At 46.1% G+C, this 13101-nt stretch overlaps 1 protein-coding gene across 2 annotated transcripts in view; it reads right to left on the minus strand.

Annotated features, from left to right (window-relative positions):
- LOC140491625 (solute carrier family 13 member 2-like) overlaps positions 1-13101 on the minus strand; it is a 46942-nt gene that overhangs the window by 13873 nt on the left and 19968 nt on the right. For both annotated transcript variants that reach the window (XM_072590079.1, XM_072590080.1), the window contains exons 6-8: positions 12833-12955; positions 4294-4509; positions 3567-3676 (exon numbers count right to left, since the gene is read on the minus strand). In XM_072590079.1, coding sequence (XP_072446180.1) covers positions 3567-3676; positions 4294-4509; positions 12833-12955 — 449 coding nt within the window. The remainder of the gene's footprint in view (positions 1-3566; positions 3677-4293; positions 4510-12832; positions 12956-13101) is intronic.

Here is a 13101-nt window from a genome sequence, read left to right on the forward strand (position 1 = left end):
CTTTAGGGAACATGACTCACGTCCTCTAGAGACATGACTGTAGACCCACAGCGATGGGGTTCACTCTAAACCGGCTGCAGAAATGGCTGAGTAGGCACTCCGTTTTATCACAATGGCCAGCAGGGTTTTGAAATCGGGCCCTGACCCTTTGCTGTGGAGTGATGGGCCCAATGAAATACTGAAGAATTGCTGCACTGCTGAAGTGCTGCCTTTTAGAATGAGATTCTCTCACACGGCTGGGACAGATTCTAAGGACACTGTTCTGAGGAGTGAGACCTCACCCAGCATCCTGGTGCCCGAGTGTCCCTCATCACCGATAACGGATTGTCTGGTCACTCCACCCCATTTCCTAGGTGACATCAGCGCTCCAACACTTTAACAAGCACCCCATTGGTGGGGAAGCTTTCTGGGACATTCAGTCAGAGTCACTTTATTGGTACAGTGCAGCATGAGGCCATTCAGCCCATTGCACCTGCTCCTGTACCAGCTTTGCTATCAAGTCTGGCTCTGAGACCACCTCCCCTTCCCCTCCCTCCCTCCCCCCCGTATCAATCTCCTGCCTTTCCCCCAGCTCCCTGTACACCATTTCTATCCAAAGAACCATCCAGTGCCCTCTTCAAAGTCTCCATTGAACCTGCCTCCACCACACTTCCAGGCAGTTCATTCCACACCCTGACTACTCTCAGGGTTTCCTCAGATCTCATCCTTCTTTCTCTGACAAATCACTTTAAATCTCTGCCCTCTAAATCTTGTTCTTTTTCTCATTTAGGAACAATTGTTCCCTATCTACTCTTTCTAGCTTGCGCTTGACTTTGAGAATCTCTATCCAATCTCCTCTCACCCTCTTCTCTTCGAGGAGAACAGTCTCAACTTCTTCAATTTCTCCTCATCTCTGAAGTTCCTCATTTCTGGAATCAGTCTTGTAACTCACTTGCACTGTCTCTCTAATGCATTTGCAACTTTCCTAAAATGTGGGGCCCACAACTGGACAAGTACCCCGGCTGCGGGCAGACAAGGGTCTTCTACAAGTTGAACATCACCTCCTCGCTCTGTACTCTGTGCCTTTATTAATAAAGCTGAGATCGTTATGTGTTTGATTAACTGCTTTCTCCCCTGTCCTGCAGCCTTCGATGATCTGGGCACATATCCACCCAGGCCTGCTCCTGCACCCCCCTTTTGAATTGTACCCCCTATTTATGCAAGTCCTCTTTCAAAGTATTTCACAGCCAGAAACCAAGCACGCTCAGACTCAATGAAGACTTCATTAAGGATCTAATGGTCTGAAGTCAAGTTAGAAAAATATTGGCTCAGCCCAGAAGAATAGATTTTGAATTGTGTCTCAGGAGCTGTGATGATGGACATCAATAGAATTCAACCACAACAAAATGAAGAGTTTTCATAGAGGCATACAGCTCAGAAACAGACCCTTTGCTCCATCCAGTCCACACCGACAGCCTTCCCAAACTGGACTTGTCCCACCTGCCCTGCCCCTGACCGATATCCCTCCCAACATTTCCTATTCATGAATCCATCCAAATGTCTTTTAAACATTGTAACTGTCCCCACATCCACCACTTCATCAGGAAGTTCATTCCACACACGAACAACTCTCGGTGTAAACAAAGAATTGTCTTGTGTCTTTTTTAAAAACTCTCTCCTTAAAACAATGCCCCAAGTCCCCCACCCTAGGGAAAAGACACTGGCCATTCGCCTTATTAGATTAGATTCCCTACCCAGTATGGAAACAGGCCCTTTGGCCCAACAAGTCCATACCGACCCTCCAAAGAGTAACCCATCCTACTAACCTGTATTTACCCCTGACTAATGCACCTAACACTATGGGCAATTTAGCATGGCCAATTCACCTGATCTGCATGTCTTTGGACTGTGGGAGGAAACCCACGCAGACACAGGGAGAATGTACAAACACCACACAGACAGTTGCCTGAGGTGGGAATCAAACCCAGGTCCCTGGTGCTGAAAGGCAGCAGTGCTGAGCACTGAGCCACTGTGCCGCCTATATTATCTATGCTTCTCGTGATTTTATAAACTTCCATAAGGTCACCCTTCAACCTCCTGATCTCCAGTAACAAAGGCCCCACCCCATCCAGCCTCTCCTTATATCTCAAACCCTCCAGTCCCAGCAACAGTATATCCTTTCTGAACCCTCTCCAGTTTAATAATATCCTTCTATCACAGCGTGACCAGAACTGGACACAGTCTTCCAGAAGAGGCCTCACCAATATCCTGTACAACCTCAATATGACGTCCCAAATCCTATGCTCAAAGGACTGAGCAATGAAGGCAAATGTACTAAACACCTTCTTAACCACCCCGTCTACCTGTGAAGTAAATTTCAAAGTACCCAGGGCCCTATGTTTGATTGTGTAAATCCTGCCTTTGTTTGTTTTACCAAAATGCAACATCTCACTTCTATCCAAATTAAACTCCATCTGCCACTCCTCAGCCCATTGACCCGATTGATCAAGATCCCTTTATAAGCTTAATGGTGAGGACAATAACCTGGCAGGTGGGATTTTTAACTTTGTAATCTTAGGTAACCTTCTTCACTGATTGCACCACCAACCTCGATGTCATCTGCAAACATGCTGACCAAGCTTTCTATATTCTCAGATAAATCAGTTTTATAAATGACAAACAAAAGTGGACCCAGCACAAATCCCTGTGGAACCCCACTGGTCACAGGCCTCCAGTCCAAAAACACCCTACACCATCACTCTCTGTTGCATGGCCAATTTTGTATCCAATTGGTAAGCTCACCCCGAATCGCATGTGATCCAACTTTACTAATTAGTCTACCATGTGGAACTTTGTCAAAGGTTTTACTAAACACCAAGTAAACAATGTCTACCATTCTGCCCTCATCAATCTTGTTGGTTATTTCCTCAAAACGATTAATCAGGTTTGTGAGATACAATTGCCCTCACACAAAACCATGCTACTATCCTGAATCATTTTTTTGCCTCTCCAAATGCATATAAATCCTATCTTTCAGAATCACTTCCAACAACTTACTCCCCACTTAAGTCAGATTCACAGGTGTATTGTTCCCAGGCTTCTCCTTATATCCCTTCTTAAACAAAGGCATAACATTAGCCACTCTCCAGTCATTCAGCACCTCACCCATATTTATAAATGATACAAATATTTCTGCAAGGGGCCTGCAATTTCCTCCCTAACCTCTCACAAAGTCCTGGGATACACTCAATCAGATCCTGGAGATTTATCCACCTTTATATTCTCTAAGACCTCTGGCACTCTCGTGTCTGTAATATGAACTGCTTTCAAAACATCAATATTTATTTCTCAAAGAAGGTGCCTACTCTGTTTACACTCTCACTCTCATTCCTTCTCTCACCCTCTTCCATTCACTCTCTGCCTCACTCTCTCTCACTCACTCACACATTCAGTCTCTCTTACTCGCTACTCTCCCTCACTCTTGCTCTCTTTGTCATCATTATAAGGACCACCCCACTTCCTGGGAGCATCGTATCCAATTCCACGCTGTCCCAGTAGAGGAGGGTGTGGGACAGTTGAGAGCGTACCTGCACCGTCACTGCTGCCGTTGTGAAAACATGGGAGTCGTGGCTTGTCAGATGGAATGATAAACATCAGCACGGAGATGAACATCACCACGGTGGCATCGGTAACATAACTGGAGGGAGAGAGGGAGAGTGTGAGAGGGACAGAGAGAGAGAGAGAGAGGGAGAGGCAGTGAGAGAGAGTGAGCCAGAGAGAGAGAGAGAGACAGTGAAGGAGAGGAATAGGGATAGAGAGGGTGAGAGTGTGAGTCAGAGAGAAGGAGAGATGGATAGAGAAATAGAGAGAGTGAGAGTGTGAGTTGGATAGAGGGGAGAGAGAATGAGAGTGTGATTTCGAGAGAGTGAGGGGGGAGGAGGACAGAGAGAGAAAGATAGTGAGAGTGAGAGTGAAAGATTGAGAAAGACAGAGTGAGGTTATAGGAGAGTGAGGGAGAGAGTGTATGAGTAGGAGGGAGTCAGAGAGAGAGAGAGTGAGAGAGTGAGAGAGAGAGAGAGAGAGAGAGAGAGAGTGAGAGAGAGAGAGAGAGAGAGAGTGAGAGAGAGTGAGAGAGAGTGAGAGAGAGAGAGAGAGAGAGTGAGAGAGAGAGTGAGAGAGTGAGAGAGAGTGAGAGAGAGAGAGTGAGAGAGAGAGAGAGTGAGAGAGAGTGAGAGAGAGTGAGAGAGAGAGAGAGAGAGTGAGAGAGAGAGTGAGAGAAAGGAAGCAAGAGAGAGAAAGTTAGCTGATCCTTACTCGTCTCCGTCTTTGTTAAAGAGCACAGTTGCCCATCCGGGTATGAAGCCAGGATCTCTGGTGAACCACAGGATGACTAACAGGATGAAGAGGATCAGGACAGCAATCTCTGCAAACGTCATTCTGCCCAAGTTCTTCACTTCCTCCTTGATCACTTGGTATGCAGATACATCCTTCTGGGAACGTTCAGCCTTGCATCCGAAATTCTCCTTCAGGCTGAGAGGGGGAGAGGCAATCCCAGCATTAATGTCAGAACAGAAGAAATAAGAGAAGGCCGTTCAGCCCCTTCAAGATGCTGTGAAATACAGTTTGATTCCAGTGGCCCCCTGTCAGCTCCACCATCCAGAACTGTGCTACTGTGTCCAGGAGCTGGCCAGACTCTCTCCTGTGAACACGGTCAATGACTGAGTATTCACAACGCTCTGGGGGAGTGGATTACAAAGATCCATAAACCCCTGAGTGACAATGTGTCTCTGGGTTCAATTCCCAAAGCTCAGACAGGGAGCCCCTGCTCCAGACTCTCTGACTGAGATTGGAACAACCTCACAGGAACTCAAATGACACGAAACAAAAAAAACTGAACAAAAACCATTCTGAAGACGGGTTGCTGGATCTGAAATGTTAACTGCTTTCTCTCCAAAGATGCTGCTGAACTTCTGAGCATTTCCAGTAAATTTCCATTTCTGGTTCTCAGTAACTTGGTTAACTCGTTCCTGTAGTGATTGTAACAGGGTCAGCTAGGGGTGAAGCTGGGAGAGTCTCAGCTCCCTGATTGGGGAGCCCTGGCTGACAGATAAAACCAGAGATTGTGTTCATTCTGAGAGCTGGCTCTGACAGAGCTGCATCCATGCTAGGGACTCTCCATGTGGAACTAAAGAGTGACTTGGTGATAGGACACTGGCATGTGGGGTGTGATTATTCCCGAAGACACATCTGTCAAAGATTTGCAGATTATTTTTCTAAACTCCACAGGGTCACAGCCTCATCTGTTCAAGCCTCCTCATTGGTCAACCTGTTATTTTGGAAACAGTCTCAGGACAGTAGGCTGACACAGTCACCCTTGTTATCACTCATTTTCCCCATCGATTGGTGCAGCCACAGCTCAATGCTGAGGGATACCAATTCCCCACATTATATCCCATCAGGAGACTCATCCCCACCCCCCAATCCCCTCTCACTTACCTCTGTCACAGCACTGTGCCCCTCAACCACAGCCTTCAGCCCCACACTCATCACAGCCTCCTCCCCCAAGGACACACAGAGTAAAGCTCCCTCCACACTGGCCCCCATCAAACACTCCCAGGACAAGGACAGCACGGGGTTAGGTACAGAGTAAAGCTCCCTCTACACTGTCCCCCCATCAAACACTCCCAGGACAGGGACAGCACGGGGTCAGATACAGAGTAAAGCTCTGAGCTTTGGGGAATTCTCTACATGACAAACTGCAATAATTAATCATTGTTCTCCATTTCCTATTCCTCAGTTAATGCTGGATCCACATTCCTACCAGCCTGTTTATTTTGCCACTTCACCCTGTGCTGATGGGTCTATTGTGCTGCCCTGTATAACATTGTCCAACCTGGGATTTGTTGAACAGAAGTCACCTTGCAATCGTATTCCCACAATTCCAGTATCTTTGTAACGAGTGTGCAAGTGCAGCAAGTTAACCGAATGGACACATTCTCACAGTGTGGAACATTCCTGCGATTTAACCCTGTGGAGAGCTACCAGCGAATTCATCCAACTGGAACCTCCACAAAGGTTGATGAGCCACTAAATCTATCCAAACCCTTAACCTCTGACCCTTAACCCCTAACTAAAATCCCTAACCCCTAACCCCTACCCCAACCCTGTACCATAATCTCTAACCCTGAAACCTTAACTCCAAACTCCTAACCCCAACCTCCTACCCAGAACCCCATTCCCCAACCTCAAACCCTAAACACAAACTCAAACCCATAACCCCGAACTGCAAACCCCAACCTCTAACCTGAGCCCCAAACGCTTAACCCTGACCCCCCCAACCACTAATCCCTGCCTCTAACCCTGGACCACCAGCCCTTAACCCCAACCTCTGACCTTGAATTCCTAACTCCAAATCCCTTTCCTGAACCGCAGCACCTAACTCCTAACCCAAACCCGAACCCCAACTCTGAACCCCCTAACCCCAAACCCCAACTTCGAACCTCTAGCCAGAGCCCTTAACTCTAAACCACAACATCTAACACAAACCTCTAACCCCAAGACCACACTCCCTGCCCCTAAAGTCTAACCCTGAACCACTACCCCAACATCAAACCCTTAACCCTGAACCCCTGACACCAACATCAATCTCCTAACCCTGAACCCCTATACTCCAGTAACAAACTCCGAATCCTTAATCCCTAACACCAACATCATGTCCTAACCCTGAACCCCTATACGCTCAACATCAAACTCCTAACCCTGAATCCCTAATCTCAACATCAAACTCCTAACCCTGAACCACTATACCCCAACATCAAACTCCTAATCCTGAACCACTATACCCTAACGTCAAACTCCTAATCCTGAACCCTAATATCCCAACAAAATCCAAACCCTGAAACCCTACCCCAGTAACAAACTCCTAACCCTGAACCCCTATATGCCAACATCAAACTCCTAACCCTGAACCCCCCATACCTCAACATCAAACTCCTAACCCTGAACCCCTACCCCCAACATCAAACTCCAACCCTGAATCACTACCCCAGTAACAAACCCTGAATCCCTAATCTCAACATCAATCTCCTAACCCTGAATCCCTATACCCCAACATCAATCTCCTAACCCTTAACATCCATATCCCAACATTAAACTCCAAACCCTGAACCCCTACCCCAGTAACAAACTCCTAACCCTATGTCCCTAATGCCAATATCAAACTCCTAACTCTGAACCCCATACCCCAACATCAAGCTCCTAATCCTGAACCCCTATTCCCAACATCAAACTCCTAACCATGAACCCCTATACTCCAACATCAAACTCCTAGCCCTGAACACTTTCCCCAACATCAAACTCCTAACCCTGAACCAATATACCCCGACAAATTCCTAACCCTGAACCCCTGTATGCCAACATCAAACTCTTAACGCTGAACATCCATATTCCAACATTAAGCTCCTAACCCTGAACCCTATACCTCAACATCAAACTACCCCAACATCAATCTCCTAATCCTGAATCCCTAACTCCAACATTAAACTCCTAACCCTGAACCCCGATTCCCCAACATCAAATTCCTAACTCTGAACCCTATCCCCAACATTAAACTCCTAACCTGAGCCCCGATACCCTAATATCAAACTCCAAACCCTGAACCCCTATACGCCAACAACAAACTCCTAACCCTGAACATCCATATCCCAACATCAAATTCCAAACAGTGAACCCCTACGCCAGTAACAAACTCCTGACCCTATAGCCCTAATGCCAACATCAAACTCCTAACCCAGAACCCCTATACCTCAACATCAAGCTCCTAATCCTGAAACCCTTTACGCAAAAAATCAAACTCCTGACCCTGAAAACTATCTATCCCCAACAGCAAACTCCTAATTCTGAGCCCCTATACCCCAACATCAAACTCCTAACCCTGAACCCCTTTACCCAAAAACTCAAACTCATAACCCTGAAACCTATCCCCAACATCAAACTCCCAACCCTGAACTCCTACATGCCAACATCAAACTCCTAACCCTGAACCCCCATACCTCAACATCAAACTCCAAACACTGAACCCCTACCCCAGTAACAAACTCCTAACCCTGAATCCCTATAGTCCAACATCAAACTCCTAACCCTGAACCCCTACACCACAACAAACTCCAACCCTGAATCCCTACCCCAGTAACAAATCCTGAATCCCTAATCTCAACATCAATCTCCTAGCCCTGAATCCCTATACCCCAACATCAATCTCCTAAACCTGAACCCCTATACCCCAACATCAAACTCCCAATCCTGAACCACTATACTCCAACATCAAACTCCTAACCCTGAACATCCATATCCCAACATTAAACTCCAAACCCTGAACCCCTGAACCCAGTAACAAACTCCTCACCCTATGTCCCTAATGCCAATATCAAACTCCGAACCCAGAACCCCTATTCCCAACATCAAACTCCTAAACCTGAACCCCTATACTCCAGTAACAAGCTCCTAACCTTTAATCCCTAACACCAACATCATCTTCTAACCCTAAACCCCTATATGCTCAACATCAAACTCCTAACCCTGAACCCCTATATCCCAACATCAACCTCCAAACCCAGAACCCCATACCCCAACATCAAACTCCTTACCCTGAACCCCTTTACCCCAACATCAAACTCCTAACCCTGAGCCCCTGAATGCCAACATCAAACTCCTAACCATGAACGTCCATATTCCAACATCAAACTCCAAACCCAGAACCCCTATACCCAACATCAAGCTCCTAACCCTGAACCCCTATACCCCAACATCAATCTCCTAATCCTGAACCCTATCCCCAACATCAAACTCCTAACCTGAGCCACGATTCCCCAATATCAAACTCCAAACCCTAAGACCATAAGACATAGGAGTGGAAGTAAGGCCATTCGGCCCATTGAGTTCACTCCGCCATTCAATCATGGCTGATGGGCATTTCAACTCCACTTACCCGCATTCTCCCCATAGCCCTTAATTCCTTGTGACATCAAGAATTTATCAATCTCTGCCTTGAAGACATTTAGCGTCCCGGCCTCCACTGCACTCCGCGGCAATGAATTCCACAGGCCCACCACTCTCTAGCTGAAGAAATGTCTCCGCATTCCTGTTCTGAATTTACCCCCTCTAATTCTAAGGCTGTGTCCACGGGTCCTAGTCTCTTCAACTAACGGAAACAATTTCCTATCGTCCACCCTTTCCAAGCCATGTATTATCTTGTAAGTTTCTACTAGATCGCACCTTAACCTTCTAAACTCCAATGAATACAATCCCAGGATCTTCAGCCGTTCCTCGTATGTTAGACCTAACATTCCAGGGATCATCTGTGTGAATCTCCGCTGGACACGCACCAGTGCCAGTATGTCCTTCTTGAGGTGTGGGGACCAAAACTGGACACAGTACTCCAAATGGGGCCTAACCAGAGCTTTATAAAGTCTCAGTAGCACAAAGGTGCTTTTATATTCCAACCCTCTTGAGATAAATGACAAAATTGCATTCGCTTTCTTAATCACGGACTCAACTTGCACGTTTACCTTCAGAGAATCCTGGACTAGCACTCCCAGATCCCTCTGTACTGTGGCTTTATGAATTTTCTCACCGTTTAGAAAGTAGTCCATGCCTGTATTCTTTTATTCCAAAGTGCAAGACCTCGCATTTGCTCACATTGAATTCCATCAGCCATTTCCTGGACCAAACTGTCTAGATCCTTCTGCAGCCTCCCCACTTCCTCAGTACTACCTGCCTGTTCACCTAACTTTGTATCATTGGCAAACTTCGCCAGAATGTCCTGAGTCCCTTCATCCAGATCATTAATATATAATATGAACAGCTGCGGCCCCAACACTGAACCCTGCGGGACATCGCTTGTCACTGGCTGCCATTCCAAAAAAGAAGCTTTTATCCCAATTCTCTGTCTTCTGTCAGACAGCCAATCCTCAATTCATACCAGTAGCTCTTCTCCAACACCTTGGGCCCTCACCTTACTCAGCAGCCTCCCGTGTGGCACCTTATCAAAGGCCTTTTGGAAGTCTAGATAGACCACATCCACTGGGTTTCCCTGGTCTAACCTACTTGTCACCTCTTCAAAGAATACCAGCAGGTTTGTCAGGCACGACCTCCCCTTACTAAATCCATGTTGACTGGTTCTAAACCGACCTTGCTCTTCCAAGAATTTAGAAACCTCATCCTTAACGATGGATTCTAGAATTTTACCAACAACCGAGGTTAGGCTAATTGGCCTATAATTTTCCATCTTTTGTCTTGATCCTTTCTTGAACAATGGGTTTACAACAGTGATCTTCCAATCATCCGGGACTTTCCCTGACTCCAGTGACTTTTGAAAGATCTCAACTAATGCCTCCGCTATTTCCTCAACCACGTCCCTCAGAACTCTAGGATGTAGCCCATCAGGGCCAGGAGATTTATCAATTTTAAGACCTTTTAGCTTTTCTAGCACTTTCTCTTTTGTAATGGCAACCTACTCAACTCAGCCCCCTGACTCCCTTTAATTGTTGGGATATTACTCATGTCTTCCACTGTGAAGACTGATGCAAAGTACTTATTAAGTTCTCCAGCTATTTCTTTACCTCCCATCACTAGGCTTCCAGCATCAGTTTGAAGTGGCCCAATATCTACTTTTGCCTGTCGTTTGTTTCTTATGTATTGAAAGAAACTTTTACTATCATTTCTGATATTATTGGCTAGCCTACCTGCATATTTGATCCTCTCCTTCCTTATTTCTCTCTTTGTTATCCTCTGTTTTTGTAGCCTTCCCAATCTTCTGATTTCCTAGTGTTCTTCGCCAATTTATAGGATCTCTCTTTTTCTTTAATACATTTCCTGACTTCCTTTGTCAGCCATGACTGTCTAATCCCTCCCGGGATAATCTTTCTCTTCTTGGGGATGAACCTCTGTACAGTGTCCTCAATTATACCCACAAACTCCTGCCATTTTTGCTCTACTGTCTTCCCCGCTAGGCTCTGCTTCCAGTCTATTTTCATCAGTTCCTCTCTCATGCCCTCATAATTACCTTTATTTAACTGTAACACCATTATATCTGATTTTGCCTTCTCTCTTTCAGACTGAACTCTACCATATTATGATCGCTGCTTCCTAAGTGTTCCCTTACTTTAAGATCTTTTATAAAGTCTGGTTCATTACATAGCACTAGGTCCAGAATAGCCTGCTCCCTTGTGGGCTCCATGACGAGCTGTTCCAAAAAGCCATCCTGTAAGCATTCCATGAATTCCCTTTCTTTGGATCCACTGGCAACATTATTTACCCAGTCCACCTGCATATTGAAGTCTCCCATGATCACTGTGACCTTGCCTTTCTGACATGCCTTCTCTAATTCCCGGTACATGTTGCATCCCTGGTCCTGACCACTGTTAGGAGGTCTGTACATAACTCCCATCATGGTTTTTTTGCCTTGGTGGTTCCTCAATTCCACCCACACAGACTCCACATCATCCGACGCTATGTCATTCAGTGCCATAGATTTAATTTTGTTCTTAACTAACAAGGCACCCCTGCCCCTTCTGCCCACCTCCCTGTCTTTTCGATAAGTTGAAAATCTTTGGATGTTTAACTGCCAGTCCTGACCCCCCTGTAGCCACGTCTCTGTGATGCCTACCACATCATAATCATTCACGATGATCTGTGCCATTAGTTCGTCTGCTTTGTTACGAATGCTATGAGCATTCAGGTAAAGTACCTTAATACTAACTTTCTTATCATTAGAGATATTGGAAGTCATAAGATGTCCTAAGTTATCCTTCCTTTTTGCTGCATTCCCAGTCTACCTCAAGTTTAAATCCGCCTGCACACATGCTATCCTGCTGCTTATCTTTCCATTTAACTCCATATTCCCTGTCGCTTTCACTTTCCCTTCCCCCCTACAGGCCTGAACCCCTATATGCCAACAAACTCCTAACCCTGAACATCCATATCCCAACATCAAATTCCAAACCCTGAACCCCTACCGCAGTAACAAACTCCTGACCCTATATCCCAAATGCCAATATCAAATTCCTAACCCAGAACTCCTATACCCCAACATCAAACTCCTAACCCTGAACCCCTATACTCCAACATCAAACTCCTAACCCTGAACCCCTATACTCCAACATCAAACTCCAAACCCAGAACCCCTACATCAGTAACAAACTCCTAACCATGAATCCTAACGCCAATATCAAACCCCTAACCCTGGACCCTTATACACGAATATCAAACTCCTAACCCTGGACCCCAATACCCCAACATCAAACTTCTAACCCTGAACCCCTAATCCAAACATTAAACCCCTAACCCAGAACCCATTTACCCCGACATCAAACCCCTAACCCTGAAATCCTAACCCCCAACATCAAACTCTTAACCCTGAATCCCTATACACCAGCATCAAACTCTAAACCCTGAACCCCTATCCCAGTAACAAACTCCTACCCCTGAATCCCTACATCCCAACATCAAACCCCTAACCTGAACCCATATCCTCCAACATCAAACTCCAAACCCTGAACCCCTATCCCCCAACATCAAACTCCAAACCCCGAATCCCTATCCCCCAACATCAAACTCCTAACCCTGAACCACTGTCAACCCATAACTTCGAACCCCCGACCCAGATTCCTATCCCTAACCCCCAACCCTGAGCATTGAACCCAATACCCTGCACCCCTATCCCTAACCATTAACCCCTAATCCCAAACCCTTACCCTCCACCCTTGACCCCGAACCCCAAATCGCTCCAGTTTAGCGGAGCACTCCCCTGGAACTGTGGAGAGCTCCTGATGGGGAAAGAGGAAAGGACACTTACTTAAATCCCAGGTACAGGATCTGAAGCCAGATCCACGTCAGTAACAACATGATGAACATACAAGGGAAGGAGAAACCGAACCAGGTGGCGAAGTTTATAACATTTCCATTGCCTGGGAAGAGGCTGAAAAGAAAGGGACATCAGTATAAAACACCGAGTGAGTTTTGTAAACTAAATTGTCATAAATATACTCGACTGATCTCACATAATCTGAAGTGACCTCCTGTTCAGAGGGAAGTTTTGGAGCCATAGATCTGAACTTTTGGATT

Source organism: Chiloscyllium punctatum, chromosome 19 (genome assembly GCF_047496795.1).
Source record: "Chiloscyllium punctatum isolate Juve2018m chromosome 19, sChiPun1.3, whole genome shotgun sequence".
In the NCBI taxonomy this organism is placed as follows: domain Eukaryota; kingdom Metazoa; phylum Chordata; class Chondrichthyes; order Orectolobiformes; family Hemiscylliidae; genus Chiloscyllium; species Chiloscyllium punctatum.